Here is a 27,318-nt window from a genome sequence, read left to right on the forward strand (position 1 = left end):
AACAAATGCTATTACAAAGGCTCAATTACTCTTATGAGAAGATTATTTATTTTCTTTTGAACATTCTGACTGATAATGCTCAAGGTTGCGCAGCACGATTTTCAGAAAAGTATTAGCTTTACTAGATATTCTCGTAGCTGCAGCAGCAGAACGCAAGTTTCTCACATGTCCATCGTTATGCATCAAGCTTGCATTATGCTTAGCATGACTAGCTTCCGGTATTGTGAACTGCATTTTTTTCATATATTAGTACCAAAATCAAAAATCACACTAACCATTAAAAAAATACCTGAAGAAGCGCAAAGGCTGCAAAATTTTTGAGTTCAGGAGAAGGTTTTGCAGCATTGTAACAATTCTTCCAATTTCTTCACCACTGCATCTCAAGTTGTCAGCTCCTGGGATACGAAGTTTCTCCGAGACTTGCGCTAACATAGATGGAGTAGTTGATGAAGCAGCACTTGCAAAGATTTGTGGAACCTTGAAATTTTTGATGAAACTTTCAATACATTTAAGCGCGCTTGTTCTAACTTTAGCCGAGCAAACACTTTTTGATGTACGTTTTGGTCTATCATCCAAGCTGTGCAGATAGATAAGATCAAAATCTAGACTTAGGCATTTGTATATAGAGAAATGTATTATCTTGAATATTGTGAATATGATTGTTAAGCTTTTTGAGTACCTTCCATCAAAGATGTATGCTAATGCTAATGATGCCAGGAAACGAGCCAATTTGGAAGCAGAATAAGTACAGATGCGAACAAGCATTTGAACTCCTCTGTCCTCCACAATGCGAACAGCATTACCATGATTGAAAGAAAGAGTCCACAGAGCTCCTGCAACATTTTCATGTACACCCTTTGGAAAAAAAAAAACTGGATCAGATTTAACTCAAAACACCAGGACATGACAGCTTCAGGAAAGGAAACAAAATTAATGTTCTTACTCCAGCGTTAAATTTTCCAAGAGCAATAAGAGGAGGTATACCACCTTGTTTTCCAATTTCAGTGCTGATATATAGAAAGTCAAAAAAAAAAAGTTTTAAATATCTTCTGAATTTGATGTAAGATAGGAAGCTGCATTAATAGAAATTCAAATGGATGCACACCTTTGTTCGTCTGAGTGTGCTAGACCCCAGAGGGCACCAGCTGCACTCTCTTGCAGAACCCATGGTTCATGAATGCAGGACCTGGCAAGTTCCACCTAAAAATTGTAATCAAGTGATGAATCTAAAAGCACAACAACAAAAAATGAAATAAATTGACAGAAAAGGAAACATTATACCAAGGCTTCAACACCACCCAACGAAGCAATCAATTCTCTATTCTTTTCGTCGTATGCCAATCTCCAAAGAGCACCAGCAGCTTCCTGTTTAACACCACCATGATGCGATCTCGTCAGCATAAGAAGAGTTTCCAAGGCATCAGGCTCTTGTCCAATAGAAGCATTGTTAATGTTGCTATCATCATAAGAAGCCAGATTGGCCAAACCACGAGCCGCCTGAGAAAGAAAGAAAGAAAGAAAGAGTCAGACCTTAGTTCAGATAATCACTAGCATAAGCATAGGATAGGTATAAAACAAGGAAGTACCTGTGCTTTTGCTCCTTCATACGTGCAGTCTCGAGCTAGCCCCACCAAGGCATGCACACCTCCTGCTCTTGCAACTTCCATGCTGCACTTGTCGTCTCCTGCTAAATTGGCTATTGCACCAGCAGCACGCTCCTAATCAAGGACAAAAAGGGAGTAGAATACTTCTTTTCAGAACAAACAAAATATATATTTTTTAAAAAAAATAACTAAAATAAAATCACCATATCTAGCAAAATCTTTGTACACTTAGTGAACACTATCTTCTAATTATCTAAATCTAAAAAGCCCTAATACTAGGTTTTAATAATACAGTAGTATTAGTATTGGATACTTCTGTATCAAAAGTGTGAGGGTTTAAAGGTGTCAAGCCTGTACCATAAGTCTACCATAGCCATATGACCATCTAGAGAGAAGCTCCATTAACACATTCACTCCTCCAGCTTCAGCAATAGCCTTTTAACATGAAAATTAACAAAAGACAACAATGTTAATTAGTAGAGAGCAAAAGCGTTCATGTGTGTTAAATAAGGGGACAATATTAATTGTTACCTTGTATGCGTCTCCAAGGGAGAGATTCCACAGTCCCTCAGCAGCTTCTTGAGCCACAAGTCTATTCTTAGACTTTGCTAAACCAAGAAGAACATTGACCCCTCCTTCTTCAGCAACGGCCTTTGCAGTATCAGGATTTAAAGACAAGGTCACAATAGCCTTTGCAGCTTCAGACTGAAAGCCTTCATTCAATGATTTAGCAAGTTTTAACAGAACTGGGATGCCTCCATCACGCATAACTGCTTCGGCGCTTTTACCAGCCTCATCACCCACATGCATGAAAGCTGCAAGTCCTGTGGTTGATCTCTCTTGGACATCCTCTTGTGTGCTTTGCATTAGCCTGATAAACAACTTAGCTCCGTGGCTTTGCCAGAAACTGTTCAGTCCTAGCAAATTGTTTTCTGCGAAATTTAGAAGCATACGAGAAAGGCTCCACTCAAGCCAATGCATTGTTTCTTCCTTTAGCATCTTTGAGTTATCTTCAAAGAGAGAAGTCATCCCATTTAAAGTATTGTTAAACATAGCAATCAAGAGCTTTCCTCCAAATCTATCAGGGTCGAAATCTGCAACATTGTCGAGCAAAGGACAGTTTAAAGCACACACAACTTTCAAACTCTGAGATGATGTCAACAGCCTTGAAACAGCCACATGGTCAATGCTGGTTCTCGACACATCCAAACCGGTCAAGTTAGGAAGCTTCTCCCAGCTCTCAGCAGCAATTCTCCAGTTAATATTTGATGTCCCGGTGACAGCAATATAGCGAAGAGAAACCACTTCTCCAAGTGCTACTTCGTGGATGTGCAGACAATCTAGGAACCCAACATCAGTGAGCTGGGGGCAATGCTCGGACAAAGATAGAATCGCATCAGAGCTAACATTTCTCATTCCAGAGACACGAAGTGTTTTAAGTTTGGGACAGCAAATGGCTATTATATTTATAGCCTCGCTAGTGATCCTCTCACCGAATCCTGGTCCAAGCTGAAGGACCTCAAGAGCTTCGTGGCGTGCAATGATCATAGACAGTTTAGCATCTGTTACATTCTCACAACCTTCGCCGCTTATCTCACGCAGCTTCTTTGCTTTGAGATTAACCATGGCAGCAGGAGAGTGAAGGCCACGGAACCTAACCTTCTGAAGATCAGCACACCTATTCGCAAGAGAAGCCGCCACTGAGAGAGTAAACCTGTAAGCGCGAAGATCCAAAGAACTCCACAGATAAGCAGAAGCACCAATGCTTCTCCATGCCTTACATGTCGATGCTAAGCTTGCTCGGTCGCGGTTGTCTAGTAAAGTAAACACATGAAGCGTCAGGTCGTAACTCATACTAGTCCAGTCCAATGACTCTTGAACCTTTGGTACTACGTCCTCCACTCTCTGACGCACCCTTGGATTCATATACTTAGCATCTTCATCCACTCTCTTACGCACCCTTGAATTCATATCTTGATCAGATTTATATAGTCAACTAAACTATCCTCTTGCAAAACTCAAAACCTGTAGAACAATGAAAGCAAATTTTAGATACATAATCTCACTGCTAATAAAACAATAGATCAGTGTTCTAAAGATTTTTATTTAACGTTTTTCTTAAAAAAAATTCAAAAAGGGTCTAGGCGTCCCCTAATTAATAATCTACCGTAAACCTCATAGTTACAGCATATCAGTTTCTTGAATATTCCAACCGAGACAAGACTCAGCAAACTGAGATAGCGAGAATGATCGCTTTGGTTATGAGAAAAAAGACAATCGAATAGATAATGCAATAAAGGGATCATTTATATTAAAATTTAATACTGGGTGATGATCAAAACAGGTTATTCAAGCAAAGAGACTAGAAAAACTATTTTATGAATATCAAAAACGAAAAGGGAATATGATGAAAACAAGTTAAATAATCACCTCTAGAGAAAAAGAGAGATTTTGTCTTTTTATTCCGAGAGACAGAGAAAGAAGAAAGAACAATCTGAGGAACCGGGGAATAAAGGTGAAGAGAAAGAGATACTAGAGAGAGCTTATATAAGCAGATTGTATTTGTAATAGAAGTATCTAACAGCTCCTTGCACTGTACATTTATATATACTACCACTAGTCAACACAATAACTCCATTTTTTCTTATAAACATTTAAAAGTGTTTAAAAAAAAGAAGATTTTTTCCCACAATATTGTCATTTTCTTTGGATTGTTTTGATAGATAGCATATTGTTATGTTCTTAAAACAAGATATTTTATGATAAATCAGTATCTAACTTTCAATTAATATATAACTATTTTAATAAAAGTTTCCCGCGTAATTAACGGTATTTTAAAATCTTAATGTTGGTTAGTTTCGCGCACGTCGTTAATGAGTTACTTTAAAAATTTAATGTTAGTTAGCTTCCCGCGTTAACGGACTTTTAAACTCTTAGTTCCGCACGTTATTAACAGATTATTTTAAAATTTTACTATCATTTAGTCAATATAGTAATTATGTAAAAGTGATTTTTAGTTTAAAATTATAAAATCTAACTAATGCAAAGAATTATTTTACAGATTTGTAAAGATATGAGCAAAAGTTTGTTGGCATATTCATAATGTCTTATTTAGTAGTATTTTCATTAATTTTGAAATGTATATCCATACACATTAATCTCTTTGGTTAATACACAGTATTTTCATTAATTTTTAAATAGTATGTGTAGATTTGTTTATTGATTGTAGCTAAATTTTAAATGTCAATACATACACAATCTCTTTATATAAATTTGTTTGGTATATAATTACTCTTTAGATTTTTTATTAATTATAGCTAATTAATTTTTAACAGTAATAATGCATATGGTAAGTAATTAATATTTTCTCACAATTTTTTTTGACATTTTCTCACAATTAATTAATGGTTTTGGATATTTCTTAAACAATTGAAGACTACTAAATTGTTTTCTGTGAAAATGAAAATAATCATATACCATGAATGACAGACATGTGTTCTATACCAAAATGGGATTTTCTTCTTTAATAGTTAAGATTTTATTCAAAAGATTGACTCGTAACTCATGCTTTAGAATAAAATCCAAAAAAATATAACAAAGTAGAAAAGAGACCAATTAATATATAACTAATCAAGTGATGAATCTAAAAGCACAAAACAGCACACCTATTTTGTAGTATTTTCATTAATTTTGAAATGTATATCCATACACATTAATCTCTTTGGTTAATACATAGTATTTTCATTAATTTTTAAATAGTATGTGTAGATTTGTTTATTGATTGTAGCTAAATTTTAAATGTCAATATATACACAATCTCTTTATATAAATTTGTTTGGTATATAATTACTCTTTAGATTTTTTATTAATTATAGCTAATTAATTTTTAACAGTAATAATGCATATGGTAAGTAATTAATATTTTCTCACAATTAATTAATGGTTTTGGATATTTCTTAAACAATTGAAGACTACTAAATTGTTTTCTGTGAAAATGAAAATAATCATATACCATGATTGACAGACATGTGTTCTATACCTAAATGGGGTTTTCTTCTTTAATAGTTAAGATTTTATTCAAAAGATTGACTCGTAACTCATGCTTTAGAATAAAATCCAAAAAGATATAACAAAGTAGAAAAGAGACCAAAGTATTAAAACTAAATCACATACCACACACATTCCTTTACGAATAAAAAAGCAAAAATACAAGAGAAAGATGCACCTCGTTGGCTGCTATTAATAACAAAAAAACTTATTTTCTAACCCCTTACTTTCTATTTAAGGGAATATGAACTTTTTGTGCACAAATTTCATTACTCATGCTTAAGGCGTTTCAACTATTACAAACAAGAGATTTAATTTTAAAATTTAACGTTGGTTTTGCACGTTATTAACGCATTAATGTTTGCAAATTGTTAATGGATTACTTTAAAATTTTAATATAATTTGGTTAGTGCTTAATTATACTAATTATCTAAAATGTTGTTTAGTTAAAATTATGAAATCTAGCTAATGCAAAGAATTTTTTACATATTTGTAAAGATATGAACTAAAAATTGTTTGCATATTCATAATATCTTTTTAAGTAGTATTTTCAGTAATTTTGAAATGTATATCCATACGCAATCTCTTTAGTGAATACATAGTATTTTTCATTAATTTTAAAATAGTATGTGTAAATTTTTTTTAATGTATATACATACACAATCTCTTTATATAAATTTGTTTGGTATATAACTATTATTTAGATTTTTATTAGTTATAGCTAGTTTTTAACAGTAATAACGCATATGTTAAGTCAAACATGAGAGACATGTGTCTTGCACATTTAGTAATTAATATTTTCTCATAATTAATGGTTTGGATGTTTCTTAAATAACTTACGACTAGTAGATTTTTTTCTGTGATAAATGACAATAACATAAACCATGAATCACATACATGTGTTCTATGATAAAGAGGAAGTTTCTTCTTAGATAATTAAAATTTTATTTAAAAGATTGACTTGTAACTCATGTTTTAGAGTAAAATCCAAAAAGATGTAATAAAGTAGAAAATGAGACCAAAGTAATAAAAAAACTAAATCACATACAGACACACATTCATTTTATGAGTAAGAAATGCAAGAATACAAGAGAAAGAGACACTTTATTAGTTGTTATTAACAACAAAACCTTCTTTTCCAACCCCTTATTTCACTAAAATAGGAATGGATATTGTTAGTTTATGTATTTTAATTGATTTTTTAACAATTATATTATGATTTATAAAAGTAAGGAAAATTTACTGATCTATTATGTTGATTTTAATTAATAATTAATGTTTTAAATATGGAGATTTTATTTCAAATTTGAGTATTTATATTTTAAATTTAATAGTCAATTCAAATCTATTTAAATCAAATTTATTAACAAATCCGTATGATTAAATGGATGTTATTCAATCATGTATTTTAATAGAATTTAAATATAATCAAAATCCACCATTATTAGAGTGATGATTCTAAATTTGATTTTAAAGTCTCATATTATTAGATATGTTATTTATAAATTTTATTTAAAATACGCTATTATTTAATGAATGATTTAAATCAAATCTTTAAAATATTGTATAAACTGATTTCAAATCATTTGTTATAAAGTCTCATGAACAAATTATTGAACTCAAAATCTAAAGAAGACTACATAGATTTTAGAGTTTAACAACTAAAACTATATTTAAATTTTAAATTTTCATTGATTACAAACATTAACAATTGGTTTTAAATTCTTTATTGCATAAACACCCCTATTGCTTTTATGACTAATTCTTGATTTGAATTAAAATTGATGTCATAAAATAAAATAACACCATTTGGATTAAAATTTAAAATTATAGAACCAATGGCAATAACACATGGATTTTAACATAAATTTTTAAAACATATATTGCACAACACTATTTCAAAACCAATAACCCCACTGAATCTCTGACAATTCATTTCACAATTACTTCTAGAACACCACCATTGTATTTCAATTTTCATCAATCACACTGGCAAAACTTCTCCAAATATGCAACAAGAGCTTTCTAACTCAACACCCAAAGTTTCATATAAAGTTCTACGAATTCTGGAGACAGGAAACTAAAACAAAACTCTGATTTATATTACTAAACTTTAGTAGAGATCAGAGGAACATGATGTAAAGCTACACAACCATGAAAGCTTTTCTAACTTCAGCGTTTTCGATCTGCCTTCCATTTGTATACTGGTTTACCATTTGGGTTGAGTATCTCGTCTTCACGTAGCTTACGTTTGCGACCCTTTTTCTATATGCATTAAAAAAAGAACCTTGTCAGAGATGTTTAAAGTTGTACCAAGATACAGTCATATGCATTTGAAAATGAATGATATACTTTACCTGTAATTCCTTCTGCATTGACATATCCATATATAACTTCTCCAAATCTTTTGCCCTGCTCTTCCTTGCCTCAAGATCTCTGTATGATCTTTCCATTTTCCTGGTTTTAAGAGATAGAAGATGATATGAGTATTGCTTGTCCGTTAGTTACTTCATAAAACATGTAATGCATATTTTCAGAGACAGTACTTTTTAATATCTTTAGGAATCTGCACCGCGGAGATATCAGTTTTGCTTTTTGCTTGTAACTCTAGCTCTCTAGCCTCCTCTCTGTTCAAGAAAAGTAGAGTTACACAAGATCAATAGACAACATCATGCAATGTGGTACTAACTTCTTCTCACAGCAAACTGCTAAGCATAAACAGAATACTCCAGAAGATGATCTGACTTCTAAACTATCCAAAAGTAAAGAAATAACTAAAAGTGTTAGGAGTAGTAGTAACCTGTCTTCTGCAAAGTACACATGTCTACGGCTAGGCTGCTCCTCGGTACATTGTAGTGATGCAGTAAGCTTCTCAATTTTCTAACAAAAAGAGAAGAAAAAAAATGGATAAACATGATTTGTCAAAACAGAAATCTATTGCATACACTCTTAGATGATGGAAAGATAGGCTTACGTTTTTCTCACTCTGCCATTTCTGGAACACGTATCCTATGTCTTGAGTCTTCATTATCATAAGCTCTTCTGCACTGTACTTGTTTATCTCTTCCTGAAAAAAAATCAGAATTTACAAACCATGAGCTTAGCAATGTACATAGTGAAACGGTAAAAATAAAATAAAAGAAATGAGTAATTACTTTGGTCTATGAACTCCATCAACTGTTTTACTATTAATCATCTTAAAATAGAATTCATCTGGATTTTTGAAAGCTGCCTTCTGCTTAAGTTTCTGCAGAAAATCAAAAAAAAAGGCATAAGAGAAACAATGTGTCTCATTCACACACTTTAAATGTTAAAGGCCTGAGCTTTCAATAAGCAAGGATGCAACTATTTTGAAAACAGAGTTAAAAAAAAAGATTGAACCTTTTTGATATCTTCCTTTTGGTGGTAAGCTTTAGCTCGGATGACATAGTCCTTATGCTTCTCGAGGAGACCAAACCTCTTCCTCGCTTGCCTGATACGTTAATAAAAATCCAAACTTTAAGAAAGAGAAACAAACGAATGAAGAAGAAGAAGAAGAAGAAGAAGAAGAAGAAGAGCAAAGCTTACGGTTGAGATCGCTCCTTATGAGCAGGCCTTGGGACAGCATTACGTAGCGACGACATGTCTAGATGGCTGAATAATACGGAGGTTGCCGAGGACACGACGATTTTCCGATGACCTGCAACTCAAAAGAAGGCGACGAGAAGAAGTGTTTAGGGCTCTTTTGGGGGATTAAAGAAAGTTAAAACCTTCTAGCTGATACTAAAGGTTTTAGTTTTAGACTTTTAGTAGTTACATTGCCTATAATTACTTGTTTGCCTTTTAGTGCTGGATTAGGGTCCTTGTTTAGTAATGGGTTTTGTTTTTGAATTAGGGTCCATGATACATATAAGTCTGTTGGGCCTACACAGGCTTCATGATGAACTTTATATGAAATCAGTTTCTTATCTATATATAATATATAGCATTAATATAGTTTAACTTTATTATTATAGTTAAATAGTTTTATGTTTTGAGCATTGAGTCTTTAAAAGCTAGAAATTTCTCCCTTCTTAATTTTTGTTAAAGGTTAGGTAAAATACCATTCATAATGAAGTTTTTAGATTTAGAAAGAGAGTATAACTAAAGTAAAACTAAATAAACAAAAGAAAATAGATCACATGATATTGCTTATATGTAAATAGTTTTAGTTAAAATAATTAATTTTTAAAAATTTTAAAATAATATTTAATATATAAGTTCAATCAGTTATATATATATATATATATATATATATATATATATATATATATTATATGAATGATCACACAATATTCAATAATATAAAGTTGTATTAAAATATAAAAATTATTTCAATCTTAAAACATTTTTTCTAAAATTACTTATATTAAACTCAGGGAAGTATGGTAAAATAATAACTTACAAATTGTTTATAGTCTGGTTTGATTTAAACTGGGGTGTAGTTTTGATTCAGTTTGGTCGGTATAGAATTCAAAGAACCAATCAGCTAAATATGATTTCTGTTTGATTGGAACTGTCTACTTTAAAGTCTACACTCTACACGCTGTAGCCACATGTTGGATCTGGCATTGCCTTGAACGCTCATTTATTAATTTCTCGTTTTGAATTAGCATCAAAGATATATCTTCGTCGTACCTCTCTCTTTCTCTGTCGGTTGAAATCTTTTTGACATTGTAACAAAAGAAATCATATCTTCCAGTGTTCTGCAAGAGATTCTAATGGTCCGACTTCTTCTTATGTGGACCCAGATATGTCCAAATACAGACCAAATGTTATGTTACGTCACGTACATGTCTCGATATTCGTATTGGCTTTAAAACAATTACTTTACAATTCACGTACATGCAAACAACATATCGCTTTCGTTCCTCTTTAGTTTCGTTCGTGTCCTAACTTATAATCTACTAATCATCTTTAACGAATAATAACAAACTAATGAACAAAAAAATCAAATAACGATACTCGCTAAAATTCATTTACAGAATCATACCTGGTGCTCAACTATTTCAGTTTTCTACACGTACAAAACAATAAAATTTCAAAAATAACTATCATAGTGATAATAAACAAGTTTATTTTATGAATACAGTTTTTTTCCTAATCACTCGATCAATGATATTTTTAGTACATCTCTCAATAAATATTAGAAACAAAGGAGACAAGAACGAAGGTAAGCATGAGACCAACTCTTGAAAAGACATTCCAAGATCGTTTTTAGTACAACATAATATAAAAAACGAAATCACCAAAGCCCATTAACGTTAAACTAAAGCTAATTCTTCTGAAAATAACAACAAATAAATAAAACACATTTTTTCAACGAGAACCAGCAGCAGGACGTTGCCGGAGAGGAATAGCAGCCCACGGGCTCATTGGTCCCATTGGAGACGATGAAGACATCACAGGAGCAGGAGCCACCGACGACGATGAGGATGAAGTAACAGCGACTCGCTCACAGGAAGGACACATGGTGAGAGTAGTGGGAGGTTTCATGTGCATGTACAATTGTGGTGACAGCTTTAAAGCCCTAAGCTCACTCACTTCCTTTTGCAATCTTCGATTCTCCTCCGTTAGATTCTCGCAACATCTTTTTAGATACTCACAATCAACTTCCGTTTGCTTAAGCTTCGTCCTACACACGCAAATAAAGAGTCCAAAAGCCTTAAATAATCAATGCTAAAACGGAATAAAACTAAACCGGTTCAGAACCAAAACCGAAGATAGCCGGTTTCATTATGATTCTTACAGTATTATTCTTAGACCGGAAAACTAACTAGGCAACTAGCTACGAACAAAACCAGAGACCCATTAGGATCCTTTAGGAAAAATCTTTTTGGGTCATACAAGGACAATGATACATATCACCATCATAGCAATAACTAAATATTTTGTTTTTAGACCACTGAGATTACAAAAATAGCCTCTGACTGAAGAAATGAATAAAAGTTTTTACCTTGCCCTTCGGTTTTGGAACCACACTTCCACTTGCCTAGTCCTTAGATTCAACTGCTTAGCCAGAGCCATCTTTTGCTTCTGCATTCAACACAAGTAACAACAATAAGTCAATAGGTAAAATAAAAAGTCAACCTCTTGATAAATAAAAAGAAACGTCATTAATAAATTACGGAAATGCCACTGACCGGATTGAGAGTGCTATGTTCTTTAAAAGTCTCCTCGAGAACCAAAGCTTGTTCTTTAGACAACCGCAGTTTCTTCCTCGAGCCGTCGTCTCCGTTCCCGCCACCATCTTCATCGTCGCTGCCACCGCCGAGGGAGCTAGAACCTCTCTCCGCCTCGTTATCCTCCACCGTTCTTCCTCCTCCAGCTCCCCCCGCAGCCACTAGCTCTCTTTCGTTTCTCTTCCCGCTCATCACGCTTGAGACGGTGCTATTGGGAGACGAAACTCCAGCGTCGTCCTCAACGTCAACCACCACCCTCGATGGAACTCTGTTCACGTCGAGCCCCCGTAGGAACGATCCCACGTCCGAGTTCCTCTCTATCGATTCAAAACCGTTACGTTAGTTTCATTTCAGACACACCAGAACCACGGAATAAAAAAACAAATAGCAAGTATAAGATCGGATCTATGTAAATATAGATATTTTATTTAGCTGGTAGAACAAATTATTCATTAATCAAGAAAATCAAGACTTCATTATAGAAACATGTTTTTAATAAGCTAGTTGAACAGATTAATCATAAATCAAGAAAATCAAGAATTCATTGTTAAAAAGTAAGTACCTGAAGATTGAAACATTTGAATCCAACTGTTCTGAATCTTTTGAGGATGGTTATAATGGTTCTGCATATGCATGTGTGATGAAGATGAATAAGAAGCCATAGGCACTGGATTCGTCCTCGGAGAAGACTCCTTTTGATTTAGACCTAAACTCAAGCTCAAGCTTAGCCCCAATCCATCATCCCTCTCACCCATTTCTCAACAACAAACAAAAACAAACTTTTTTTTCTCTCAAGTTTTTTTCCTGGAAAATGAATAAATGACTTCTCTCTCTCTTAAAGATGTTGTGCCACTTCCTCTACACTTGTGCAGTAGTACAGTTTGAAAGATATGGCTTATGTGTTTAAATTTATATACAAAAGAGTTTTTTCAGACAAAGAGATATGGGGCTGTGGGGAGGCTTAGGGTTTCAATGATGACTTGTGTCAGAGAGACCTCTGTTACCTCAATGATGATATATACTGCATAAAAAGACCTGTTTTTAACTTAACCATGGTTAAAAATAAATCCAGGAGTTATTACTTTCATCTCACATCCACTGTTAACCATGGTTACTTATTAAAAAGGTCCACCTATCTTGTCCTATTTCTCTCAATTTCCGTTTTGTAACTTGTATCTATTCAATTCTTTAAATAACATATGAACCTATTAGAGCGTTTTCAAATCTTCTTAACATTCATGTATTATCAGTAAAACTCGTTCATCAAAGTTTTTACTATATATGGATAAAGATATTTCTTTAACTTTATTAAGAGAATATTAATTTACCCGACTTTCAAAGTTAAATATGTAGAGAAAGCTCTTTTTCAAAAACCCACAAGCTAATGGCTTTTTGTATATAGCTTTCATTACGAAAGCGGCTTTCTCGCTCGTTGAACGTTGACCAATAAGAAATAAAATAAAAACTGCGGTTGAAAAAAGTTCAGACTGTAGAATCCACGCGCTTGTGAAAAATAATATCATAATAATTAAAGAATCATCACCATCATCATCGTTGGAAACATTTATCATCATATCATGCCTTATTGTTATCATCATATCCCTACTCTTCTCTGAATAACGCGGGTCCTACGTATCCCAAAGACAACCTTTTCTGCAGCTTTGCTTTTCATAACTTTTATTTTATTTTTCTTTAGTGCTGCATATGATAGTTTCAACTTTACTTTCCTCTAACCTATAATAAGTAACGATGTAGGTAGTTAAAAAAATATAACGATGTATATGAATTAACCATTCTTGGTTGATTATAATAAAATGTTCTTTGAAGATTTACTTCTTTTTTTTGTCAACATTATATTGACTTTGAAGATTTACTTTTAGTTCAGTATTGTATATTTGTATGTGATTAGGGATGTTAAATACTAAGAAACCAATGAGGTACACGCGCGAGTGGAGGGTAAAGGTGAGAGAGGGAGAGAAGAGGCGGTGGGCTCAAAATGGGTATGGAATCAGGAGGGGGCAGAGATACGGTGTCGTATCGATAGGTTACAGAGAGCCTATAAAGAACCCTAAACACTGCATGGATTGGAGTTGTCTGTGAATCCAACATGCATTCCCATTCCTTGCCTCCTTTCATTTATTGATCTATTTTCCCAATGTATTTTGTTTTGTTTAATATTTTTTTTTTGAAAAATTGTTTAATATTTTTGAGTTCACAATAATATCAAATGTTAATTAATTTGTCATTAATTTCATCTGTCAGTCAAACACAAGTAAAAGAAAACGCACGACATGTGGTGGTAGTGTTGGTAGATTTTATGGCTGAAGTAAATAAATTTTTAATTAATCGTGTGTTTCCTATTTACTACTAGTTTTTAGTATTATTTTTTATTTTTTATTTTGTGTCAAAATAAATGTAGTTATATAGTTTCAGTGTAATTTTGTATATTAAATCTATTATTACCATTTTTAACAATCAATATATTTTTATTTAAATTATTTCATTTAATTAATTATACATTAAATATAAATATACTAAGTTATTATACCATTATAAAAATGTCAAATTGACACTTATAATAAAACTGAAGAGTAATAGTGTATGTATTTTATTCTGATAATCCCCTCATTACTTTTGCGTTCAGTCTCATCAAGACTTTCAGCAGTTTCTCAGACAACTCAGGTCAGCTTTATTAATTTAATCTCGAAACGTAACTTAGTTCTAATGAGTAAATGGTACTCCATAAATATTTTGTTTTGACATTTACAAACAACAGTCTAGCATAACCCTTCATCTCATTGAATACCTCCCATTTATGATAGCATAACACTTGCTAGATTCTCAGACAAACACACAAAGCCATTCGTGAAAATTTTCTTTTTACAGTTAACGCATGTATGCATATAATAATTGTTATAATAAATTCATTTCCTGGTTCAGTACTTTTTTTCCCCGGTTCAGAAGTTTTATTCCATAGTTTGAGTAGCGACAAACATCATGTGTGGGATAGCTTCTTTTTTTTTGGGCACAACATGCGTGGGATGGCTAAAACAAAATGTTTTGTAATTAACTTTGAGGATCTTATTTTGACCAAAAATTGACATGGGTTACTTACCTCGACAAATATGTAAGAAACTAAGAATATTGGAATTAGGCAAAAAAGACTGAAATAAAATTGTAAGAAATCACAAAACGTTGTCATTACCATCAGTCCATCACACGTTGATCATTTTCTTACTCGTGCCTATCCCAATGTTCCTTTGGTTATTGAAAACACGATGTAGGTAGATTTGTACAAAGAACGAGAACAAGGCGAAGGGGAGCACAGTAGTTGTGAACAAAAAAAAACGTGTATTAAAATTGAAAATACGCATATGTACGTTAATAGACCGTAATCCGTAATTGTTATGTCTTCAAATGTGCCTATTATCATGTATCTGAAATTGAACGGTCCAGATCTCGAGAAAATCGTTGTTATTTAAGAATGTGACTCAATTACATAATAACCTCTCTTGTTCTTACAGAAGAGAAAAGGACATTTCACTAGAGTCTCCTGCTTTATGTTACGTTATTAAATTTTAAAATTTTGAAAGATAGTATAGTAAGGGGAAAGAGAGACTCTATTGGCCCCGAAGTATTTCTATTGCGAGGCAGACTTTCCAAAATTTATTATTGTGTAATAATTCAATCTCTCCAGTTTCACTGTGTTTTGGTTTATTTACCCTTGTGAATGGCTTTGTAAGTTCAAACTAGTAAATGACAAATTAAATGTTGTTTAAAAAACAGTAATAATAGAGACGCATAGCTAATAGTATCTTCAAAAACATTGTATAACTTCAAATATAGAGTATTTTTCATCTCCAAAAAAAAATTTCAAAACTTCAAATTTGAACTTTTGAAAAGTAAAATTTCAAATTTGAAGTTTCATCTTTTTATTTACATTTTGGTCCTATAATTACATATTTTATTTATGATTCTTAAATATGTTCTCATTTCTCATTTTAATCTTTACAATTTTTTATATCTCATAAGTCTCAGATTAATTTCTATAATTTTAAGTTTTACACATAAAATTAAATAAAATTTTTAAACAAGCTTTATATTATTTTAAAAGTAAAATTAGACAACAAAAATATTACAAAACGAACTTAATAAAAAACCTTTTAAAAAGGTACATAAAATCATAATTATTGTAGAAATTTAAATATTACAACAACACTAACAATCAACAATTTTTATCTCGTAATCTACAGATTAAAAATAAAGAGAATCATTTCTTATTTCGAAATGCACATTATGTAAATAATTTTGTGGAATAGTGTGGTATTTTGCTTGTAATTTAATATTTAGTTATGTATTTCTATTTCTAGTTTTATATTTTAGTGTAACTTTTTATTAATCAATCTTTTTATATACGTGTTAGTTATTTATAAAAATTTTATGAATTTATATTAGTTATGACAAATATAAAGACTACAGTGTAAAATATAAATAATTTTGATGTTAGTTTTGAAGTTTTATTTTTGAAAAAAAAACACTTTAAACTTAAAATATAGAATTTGAAAATTTTAAAAATAGAAAGTGTTTTTAGAGATGTAAGGTAGTTTACTTCTAATTTTTTATCATCAAAATCTAATCTCCTTCTCTTTCCAACTTATTATTACTTTCTTATTTCAAAGTACATGTACGCTTTATTTTAAGTTGAAAGTACATGCACGCATACACCTAAAGATGCATTGAAATGTGACCATGTTAAGAAATGGCAACTTCAACATCTTTAAGAGTCTCTTTCCCAAAGAGTCGATATTTTTCATAATATACTATTACGAATAGTGAGCAATGGTCTCTTTCCAGCTTAATTGAATTCTCCTACCTTCATTTTCACTGTTTTTTGATAAAGGGCTTGTGTTTTTATTTTTTTATTACCTAAAAGGTTTTCTTAGAGCAGCCGCAACGATAGAATGATGTGAATCCTTAGTTCAAAAAAAAAAACATTATAAAATAATGTGGGTTTCATTTTTTTGGTTTTGGTACCCAACAAAACCTCTTGGAGTCTTTCTCTAAGGATCAATTCCTCGTCGGAATGTCACTGTGCGCGAGCTTAAAGGCTCTGTGATTGGCTCTCTCTCTTTTTTTTTTTTTAAATTGAAAAAAAAATAATAAAAGAAGGTAAAAGTTACCTGGGTTATCGAACTAAACGTGATACTCCGTTGCTGCTGCTCTTATAATATAAAGTGCAAAATACACAGAGAAATGGTTACGAAACGGAACCACAGCACAGAACATGGGTTGTGGCATATTTTATGCTTCTTGCGCAACGTCAGAATTCGTGTCGAATTATCTTGCAACCTAATTTTGCTTTAACAGGTTAAAATACTATTAAGTTTTCAATTAACTGAAGAAAAAGAGATGGCAAAAAAAAAAAAAAAAAAAAAAAAAATGTTCTCTTTTGTTTTCTTTATTGGAATAGAAAGGCTTATTTTGCGGAAATCAAATTCTCCGTCGTTGTAAATTTACGTCATATGTTTATCCAGTATTAGGTTATTATAAGGATATACACGTGCGAAAGACGCGTTGATATTCTCGATAAATATAAAAGTTTGGATTTATTTCTTTATTAACGTAGTGGAGTGATCGTGTTATACATACAAAAGTTTAAACGAGCATGGGTATGTGTTCACAGATATTTTCAGACAAAAACAGCACGGCACCGCCTATTAACGAAGCAACATTTACTACTCTTATATAATGACCCCATGACCAACATAAAGTTTTAAAGAACATTTTCTTGACCAAATTAAAATTTGACTGGCTGATTAAGTGATGTTGTACTCATAACCGTTGTATTTGATCAGATTCGAATGGTAAACATGAAAATAAAAATGAAATATCAAAACTCGAGAAATTGATATTTTGTAGATGAATGCCTTATTTTAAACTTGTTACTGTCTAGGTCGTTTGAGAGTTTTTCTCTGTGTGTGTCAATAGAATTAAGTCCGCATATATCAAATACTAGGATCACAATCTTTATGTTCTTGTAGCACAAAAATGGAAGGGAGAAAGATTACGTATTTTTTATCATAAACAAAATACGAATTGAATATGGGAATCTTCAAATAAAAGTGAGGGAGGGCCAGGACAGGCAAAGATCTAAGAACAAGATGAAGTGGAGATCATGAGAAAGATGAAACAAAGGTCACGACTTCACGTGCATGAGCATGTGAGAAGCTGTCTATGTGGCAATATGTGGTCCCAGTGACCACACTCGTGCGGTGGAGTATTGTTCCTCGACGGCCAGACATCCCACTTCTCCACAATCATTTGGACCCATTTCCCCACGCGCTCTACCGTCCACGTGTACACTAACACTCCTTTGTATTAAGTTTTAATATATGTCATAATCATGTATCAAACGACTAGACTATATTTTTAAACTGTTTTTTTTTTTCGTCAAAGTAAATATATATTGAAACGGGCCTACAAACCCAACGAAATACATAGCCCATAAACAACCGGGCCCAAAATACAAACTCAAACGGGCCTACAGCCCAACACCTCTAACCCAAAAAAACCCTAGCGAAAACGGTGGAAAGCGACGCACGCCGCCGCATCGGGCAAACCGGTCTTCACGCCACCACCGTTACACGCTAACACCGGAGACACACCAACGGTTCACCGGACACACCGGTGCTCCGAATCTCCTCACAACACCAACTGCGAGCATCTGGATCTAAAGGTTGAAACGAATCTGGAGAGAATCAAACGCCACCGCGCGATTTCGTCCGCCGTCTTTTACCACAACAACCCAAGAGAAAGATCGTCGCATGCATCGCACTCGTCACACCTGAGAGCATCTCCGTACACCGACGAGATCTCACGACCATCCACTCGACCACTACGGAAAGAGCCGATAAAAAGAAAGCAAAAACGAAAAGGAAGAATAGAAAACATGAAACTAAACCCTAAAAGACTAGGGGCCTGAAGCCGGCGGCGTGAAGCTGTCAGAGCCTTCACTCTCCGGAAGCTAAAGCCAACGCCGGCGGAACTGAGAAAGCTTTCCCGACTCCGGCGACAAGAAACGGCGTCAACGGAGCTATGTTAGCCTCCGTCCCCCGGAAAGATGCACACTGGTGACTTTGTCTTGGAGAAAAACAGACTCCGGCGACCGACCGCCAGAATCTCGATCCACTTGTTACTAAAATGTTAATAAATCTTAACTTTAAATCAGCCAACAAAAAAAATCTAAAGTTTAAACCCTAAATAGTTGATGCCTAACAAAATAATATCCAACTCTTTAAACAATTAAACTACTTTATCTCGAAGTAAAAACCCAAAATTTAAAAGAAAAAGAAATCTGATTTTTAAAACTAAATTGCAAATCTATAACGAGGTGTATTTTTATGTTGCAAAAAATTGTAGTATTTTCTATTTTGCTTACGTGTTTTTTTTCGAAGGGATAAAAAGAATTGAATTTTAAGATATGTATTTACTAAGATCATTTTCAAAAGTCTTCAAAAAAAAAAAAGAGGTTCGGTTGTGTTTCTTTCGAAAAAAAAAAATTATAATAAACTTTAAAACTTTTATATATTTGTATAATAGTTTTATGTTTAACAAAACTCAACTAGAAATATACATTTTTTACAATAACTATAAAATATCCATCAAATTAATATAAAACAAAATAAATTAAAAATATTATATTATAACTAAACATTGCACATAATTAAAACATACAAGCTAAAACACTAAATTTAAATAAATTACATATTTGTTTATTATGATTATCTCCATAATGATTATATATATGATCAATTAAGGCATTTCGAAGTGACAAATGAGCCTCCTTATTTTTTTATCTCAAGATCGAGCTAGAAAGTTTTAAAAACGAGTATTTTTTGTTTATTGTCATTTCAACTTGTGCTATTAGTGCGATCTTGCATCTCTAACTGGCGTGTTAATATAACGACCATCAACTAGGGAAAATGTTTAGAAATGACTCAATTACGTGTGCAAAACCAAACCAAAAAATAGCACTTAAAAATGCTCGAAGAAAATAAAATGTTGAAATCTAGATTCTATTGATGATTCTACTATTCATGAGTTCACTCGATCTGAACCAAAAAGAATCATTAAAAAGAACTCAAGAGCAACAACAACCTTCAGTTGGTCTTGCGGTCAAGTGGCAGTGGATAGATCTTGGATGCTAACACATTTTATGTTTGATTCTCCTACTATACGAAACTAAGTCACATTGTTCTGTTCACCTAACACGGATATGAGTCCATGTTTTATGACCCATTTGAATGTTTTGGAAGAGGAATCCATCTATAAGCTTGCGACTTTCCTGGATTCAACCAAGTTAAAAAAAAAATCAGTAAAAATTTTTTTTTCAGTTGCACCAGAGTTTTAGGAAATATTCTGGTGGTATTTTGGAGATCCATAATCAAAATTACCTGAATATTAATATTGTTGTAATATTCATTTATGTAATATTTTATTTTCAGTTTCTTGTTTTTGTATATGTTTGTTGTAAAATTACTTTTGTATAATATTTATTATAGTGTTAATTAAGTATTGGTATTAAAAAGATTAAATTGATCAAATAAAAAAATTATTAACTTTATTTAAAACTACACAAATATAAGAATTAGAAAAGTAAAGAACATTAAATATAAAGTTTTGTTATATTGGAGGTTCGACCGTACAAAACTTTAAAATTTAAAATTGTCTTTAGAATATACAAATTTTATATTTAAAATTTCAAGGGGTTTTTAGAGGTGCTCTAATAACAATGACCAAATTTTATGTACCATATTGTGCCATATTCAAATCATATCAACACATTAGACGAGTATATAGTTTATTATTTCGACTTGTTCGTATTCATACCGAAGGTGAGAATTCGCAATCTAGCATGTTGCAATAATCAATAACCAATTCAATACACTAGCAAGGTAGTCCAGTAACATTATGCTAATAAACAATACCACCATTCTCCTCATTCTATTTTTTTCATAAGGCAGCTGTATTCTAAACATTGCTAATATGCTTTCCGGACTTCAAGATTTTTTATGTTCTAAGAATGCGTAATCAGATCTCAGACTTTTTAGTTAAGACAACTAGATCCTTCAATAAGAAGTTACATTTTATTGGTTGTTCTATTCCGGTCTGGTTATCCAGACCACCTCAAGTTTGAATAATAGAATAGCCGTTTGTCGTCAAAAAAAAAAAAAAATCAAAACAGTCTAGACTTTTTCCAAATCCTGAATCATTAAAAGTAGAAGATGCATACTCGATATGTAGGTTCCATGAAAATCAACACTTTGCTATCGTTCTGACTATTTTTCTTTTTGTAAAGCGCTATTGTTCTGATTTAACTCATTGTTTTTTTTTTGCAACTGATTTAACTCATTGTTTGTGCATCGTAATGTACGATATATGTAGGAGGCTGCTCTGGCACTTCCAAATTTCATTCTGAAGCACGTAGTTTCTCCCCATAACCCAAGAACATACGTTAACACTTCTTAGAGAAAATCTTCCAACTCAAAAGTCTCAGAATTTGAAACAGAAGTATTCAGCATCTTGTTTTCTTTCAAAAAGACGCCACCATTTGGCGGTTGGCACTAGTTAACGCTTTCTTTGGTTGAATTTTTTTTTTTTTTTTTGAACGGATCATCGTGACCCAGTGGTAAAGACCGGGCTCCAGGGCTCCTACCTGTACCCAGGTAGTGAAGGAAACTACTTCACGATGTATCTGTTCACGACACGGATATGTGTCCATGCTTTAAGATCCATTTGAATACCCGGGAGAGGGTCTATCCGTGGACTGCACCTTTTACCCGGAGGTTAGGTCTGTGTATTTAATAGATCCAGGTTTAACCCTTTTAGTTTAAAAAAAAATGTTTTTTTTTTCTGTTGACAGAAAGAGAAACTCAGTGATAACTGTGAAGTTTTAGTAAGAAACAAATAGGATGGGGATCCAATGTCCACCGACCAACAAACCTATCATCATATCTCACGAAATAATGTTATCGTGGAGATCAATAGATAGTGCATCCTCTTAAAATAACTATATTATATTATCACTTTATGTCCATTGAGAGCAGTATTACATAATTCGTTCGATGTGAAATATCTAATCTAAATATGGTCCCCTTTGTGCCCATCCATGTGCTAAAGCTTTTTCATATCTCCCTCTTTCATTTTCGTAGTCTTTTTAAAAATTACTCCATGCAACTAGCTTCTAGGAATACAACCATCAAAATGTATGTCGCGATCATGTGTTTTTATATTGATTTTCGTTATATAGCTCGATTTCTCTATATAATTTGATATTGTAATTTTTTTGTTGATGGAAACAATGTGTTAATTAAGTTTATAATATTGTTTGTTCAACATCTATTAAATAATATTAATATAATTATTTGATTTGTATGTAATTTCATTATGATGTCATGCGAAACTAATGCTGGAATATCATCGTAAATGAACGCATGGCATAAACTGTCGTCTGGAGGAAGGTTGTTCACTTATAAAGGATCGATGGAAAACCTTAGCTTTTAAGATTCTGTAATGAGTAGTACTATTATTTAGGTATTTGTTATCGTGATTAATTCGATTCAATAAGTAGTAGTAATTAAATACATGCAGTTGCATGGGACAGGAACGAGTGATAGCCACGTGAGGAAGATGGTAGAAGAGCATGGGTTTAAGCGGAAAACCCGAAAAAGATTTATCAAAACTCCAAAATTTTAATAAAATATGTCAGAGAAATCACGTGGGCAGTCACATGACATAGCATCCACGTGGCATCCCTGAGAAAAGGAAAAAGACACGTGGTCGTACCTTCTTATCTCTTTGCGCGTGTTGCATTGTCCCTCTCTCACCGAACACTCGATTTCTTTCCTAATCATTTGATGCGATTTGCTTTGTTAGCTAACTCTCACGAAATTACGATTTAACCCCTGGGCTACCCATCATCCACTCATGAGCTTATCAAAGCCTCAATCATGGGTTTGTGCGTTGTATTTAACGTGCCTCGCACGTGACGGCGTCTCTATCCGCTTAAAGATAAAGTTTCCTCTTTGACGATAAAAATGCTTATTTTTAGGTTTGATTGAGTAAACAAAAGAAAAAGAAAAGAGCTTGTTTTTACACTCTTGGCCAATGGCCACTAAGAGTTTATCAAATCAGATTTGTTAGACTAAGAGCAAAAGCAATGTTACATGAGCCTTTTATCGGCCCATTTTAAAAGTACATGCACAAAGAGTCTTTCGAAACTAGCAAACCAATTGAATAATCATGGCGTTTAGGACTTTCAAAGTGACTCTCGACGGGAGAACAGAAACAACTAAAACTATTTGCCGTCCGAGGTTGCAGAGTTTGTTGATTGCCAATGCATACCATATATGCAAATTCTCTACAAACATCAAGCTGGATGTAAAAATAAATCCCGACAAATCTTTGCTCCTTGTCTCGAGGTCGAGGATTTTCTGAAACTTTTGACTGGATGTCCAAAGTCCAACCACACAACCTTTGCTTTGCATGTGTTACCTGAGAAGTGAGACAGTGAAGAACAAGACTCATGTAGAGAAATTGCTAATCGACAGTGTGTCTCTTAAGTAAAATCTTAGACGTAAGTAAGTACACATGAAATGGATTCCTCTATGGTCTCATGAACACTCGTTGCTTCGCCTGATACCTGCATTTTATAGTCATTTCAAGCTACTAAGGCCATCTCCAACCACTACACTATTTTAGTGTTGAAACTACACTATTTTAGTGTAGTTTTAGCACCAAATTTCTTTTCATCTCCAACCACAACACCAAATATCACACTAAAAAGAATATTTTCTATTATTATATTATTAAAAAAAATTCTTTTAACTATTTAATATTTTAATACACATCTATATTATTAAAACTCAAGTACAAAATTGGTGTGTTTGGAAACTTAGATAGGAGATTAAAAAAAAGTTTACATTTTGTTTGGAAGCATGTATAACTATCAGTGATAACTTAACGTTTTTCATCTTAGCATAATCGACATCCATTTTTTCTCAAGCCCAAAAAGACCCGTTTATGCTATAGCCCATCGAATAGAAAATGTAAATTAGTAAATCTATAGCTCAAATCTTATCATCTAAGCAAATTAAAAATTTGATACGCAAAATATCTTATCCCATCTAACAGATGGAATATTACCATTTCTTTGACTCTGGCTTTCTCCCCACGTAAAAGGTGACTAAATAAATGTCTTCCCTTATTCCATATGTTTTCTGCGCAGGAAAATATAAAAATATCAAATTACGTGATACAAGTTAGTTTTTGAAGCAAGGAAATCCTTCAATAATATCGCGTAGCAAGATATTCTACAAATACACAATAAATTATATATAACTTCCATAAATACTCTTTGGTTTAAAAACCGAAAGGAGATAATATCGGTGCTATATCTACCCTTGCCATAAATACAGCTTAACCTAGATTCTTCACCAATCTATATATACTGAGTATTCAATTAGAGACTGCCAATCAAGCTCTCAAAGCAAACATGTCAAACGATAGGAAAATGTGTCTTATTAAGATCTCAAACCTAATAAAGATGAATGGCGAGTAACTCTCAAACTGCTTCATGCCTGGAAACAAAGCACCAGTTTTGGAGGAGATTCTCTTGAGTGGGTCCTGGTAGACCAAACTGTAAAAAAGGTTTTGTTTCATTATACATATATAGAGATATACGTTAGTTTTTGACCAAAAAAAATTCTACTTTGTTTTTTAGGGTGCTAAAATCCAAGCAACATGCAAAAGATCTCATATAGATTATTGATTTTTGACACTATAGCTAAAACAATTGTTGGTAACAATGCTGTTGTAACTTTGGAATGGTTCATATGATGAGGTAATTTCACTTTCACATTTTATAATATTTGTTAATAATTTAATGTATTAACCAGTCTAAATTTGCTTATATATTACTAATTGATTCAAGACCCAGAAATACTACCACTGCTTATTCAAAACTTGGTTGGAAATATTTTTGTTTTGGTCTTAACATAACCAGTGATAATGTTACAAACGGATCTGACACTTTTAAGATCTCCGAGGTCTGGTCTGAAAATCATATTCAAAGAATTGAATCACTCTCATGACCAGTCTCATTAATTGAGAGCTTGATGGGCAGTCTGGTGGAGAGGTAATTTTTTAATATGATCAACTACTTAATGAATAGACTAATCACGTTGATATATATGTTCAGAGTAACCTAATTCGTTTTTTGTTTTCTTTGAAGCTTCCTGCGCTTGATCATAACAATGAGAACTCATTTGAATATTTTTCCACACAAAGTAACAAGCGTAAAGAAGATGAGGTTTATCAAATGGACATCTAAGAAGTTATTCAGTGCTACCATAAAGAAGGAAAAGACAAAATGAATAGGGATGATTTGGCCACCTAATTAAGAGTTTTTTTTGGTTTGATAGATATTTGTTATGATATTCTGTTACCATAAAATATTATAGATGGTTGATAATTCAATATTAACATTAACTACGTAAAATACCAAAATCAAGTTGCAGTAGAACTAAAACAATAAATCTGTGTGACTATTAGGTTTAATTCTTCTTCTGAACATCTCTTTTTCAAGAGTCATTGAATAAAGTATAAAATAAATCATTGAATTTACTAACCGTTTTTTATTCCAGTTGGTAAAATTTGTGATCTGTAGTTTCATCTTGGTTATATCCAAAACCTTGGACAGCTGCGAAACCAGAAAAAAACATAAGCATTATTTACAAATTTTATACAGAACAACCATAATAATATAATTGATAAGAAGGATAATACTCTGCCCCAAAAAAAAAGAAGGATAATACATGAGTCCATGTTTCTTACCTCCTATACGTACAAACCATAACAGAATTTCAGAACTTTATCATTTCAGTATCATCTGCTTAATCAAAAGATTTTATCCTTGCTCCTTTGATCGCTGCAAGATTATAAAAAGGCACATTTACTGAAATATCATAAAGAGATATAAACATAACACACAAATATGACCAGTGCCATCAAACAAAACTGTGATGAAAACCTTGACTATAACTTCTGACCGAGAGAAACAGATTCATCAATGCGACTACCATATCTGAATTAGCAAACACACAAAAAAAAATTTGTCAAGAAAAATCATCACGACTATACAGCTACCAAATTCTATAAGTAATTGAACAATTAAGAAAATGAACCTTTGCATGTTATTCCAACTAGATCAAATCCTCTTGGATGTTCTGAGTTCATCTTTTCCTCTGAATCCGGTTTGTATGAAGTTGGGTTTTTATAATCAGAGCTTATACCGTTAGTGTATTTGCTTGATCGGTGTTCCGTTCTACATGATTTAGATCAAGAACTATCAGTATCTAATACTAAATAAAACCTAAAAAGCACCAAAAACATAAATCGATTGAAAAAAAATTTGTTCAATAAATGCTACCGCTTTTCACTACGATCTGCATACGTCTTCTCAGTTGTGATCTTTGCAAAATCAATGTCTCTATGCTCGAAGATGCCGCATCATCTCTTTCTTTGGAGAGAAGAAATTTTCTTTTTGTTGTCGTCGGTGACAAAAACCGGTTCGGTTGTTCACGGAAAAAATAGTAACAGAATCCTAATGGGTTTTGTTTTAATCATCTAACATTACTTTGACCCAAATCACGTTTATAACTCACCAAGCCCAATTCATAATTTTAAGTGATTTTATTGAGATGGTGATTGATTATCTTTATCAAAACTATTAACGAAACTAGATACATATTTTTAAAAAAACATTTATTCTTTTTATTTAAAAACAAAAAAAAATATTTTGTAAATTATATTTTATCAATATAAATTCGTTAAAAATTCTTCCATATTATTATTCACTAAATAATATACATTTTAAATAAAAAAAGGATTTTCATATATATATGACACACCCACAATTTATAAACACATAATAATTAAATGTTCAAATTTATATCATACAACACGTTCTAAAAATATAATAAAATACAATACATCACATCACATGGTGAAACATATAATATAGAACACGTAAAATGAAAAAAAAAATATATATATATATGATAAAAAAATTTAATACCCGCACGGACGTGCGGGTCAAGCTCTAGTTATTCTTATAACATATACAAGTAACTATTTTTAATAAAAACAAGATTAACGAATTTAAAACAATAATTATACTAACTGAATAATACTTTAGAAATACATATGAAATTAAAATAACAAAAACATACAAACGAAATTAAAATAACTAAAAACATACAAATGAAAATACTTATGAAATTAAAACAAATAAAAACATATAAACGAAAATACATTGCATAAAAAATACGTTACATCTTACTAATTATTACAATTACCATATTCACCCCACAAATGTTCGATTAGTTGCATTTGGTTGGTGTTTATTT

General features: G+C 32.3%; 2 protein-coding genes, 1 long non-coding RNA gene and 1 pseudogene across 3 annotated transcripts; all 4 read right to left on the minus strand.

The window, feature by feature from the left end:
* LOC108858658 (protein ARABIDILLO 2-like) lies at positions 1-3,596 on the minus strand (annotated as a pseudogene).
* Positions 3,597-7,559: 3,963 nt separating this feature from the next.
* Positions 7,560-9,413, minus strand: LOC108859443 (probable U3 small nucleolar RNA-associated protein 11). Its single transcript, XM_057010962.1, has 8 exons — positions 9,219-9,413; positions 9,033-9,123; positions 8,806-8,898; positions 8,626-8,718; positions 8,452-8,531; positions 8,198-8,278; positions 8,009-8,108; positions 7,560-7,916 (listed from the first exon to the last, which is right to left on the minus strand). Exons 1-8 carry the CDS (start codon positions 9,272-9,274, stop codon positions 7,824-7,826), a joined length of 687 nt encoding a protein of 228 aa, XP_056866942.1. The 5' UTR covers positions 9,275-9,413; the 3' UTR covers positions 7,560-7,823.
* Positions 9,414-10,849: 1,436 nt separating this feature from the next.
* Positions 10,850-12,836, minus strand: LOC108860582 (homeobox-leucine zipper protein HAT3). Its single transcript, XM_018634444.2, has 4 exons — positions 12,414-12,836; positions 11,813-12,168; positions 11,626-11,705; positions 10,850-11,304 (listed from the first exon to the last, which is right to left on the minus strand). Exons 1-4 carry the CDS (start codon positions 12,604-12,606, stop codon positions 10,989-10,991), a joined length of 945 nt encoding a protein of 314 aa, XP_018489946.1. The 5' UTR covers positions 12,607-12,836; the 3' UTR covers positions 10,850-10,988.
* An 11,610-nt stretch (positions 12,837-24,446) lies between these two features.
* On the minus strand, positions 24,447-26,458 carry LOC130512823 (uncharacterized). The gene is made up of 6 exons (XR_008946421.1): positions 26,340-26,458; positions 26,095-26,234; positions 25,941-25,994; positions 25,745-25,838; positions 25,540-25,610; positions 24,447-24,548 (listed from the first exon to the last, which is right to left on the minus strand). It is a non-coding gene; the product is annotated as an uncharacterized LOC130512823 (long non-coding RNA).
* Positions 26,459-27,318: the final 860 nt, after the last annotated feature.

Source organism: Raphanus sativus, chromosome 5 (genome assembly GCF_000801105.2).
Source record: "Raphanus sativus cultivar WK10039 chromosome 5, ASM80110v3, whole genome shotgun sequence".
NCBI classification, from domain to species: domain Eukaryota; kingdom Viridiplantae; phylum Streptophyta; class Magnoliopsida; order Brassicales; family Brassicaceae; genus Raphanus; species Raphanus sativus.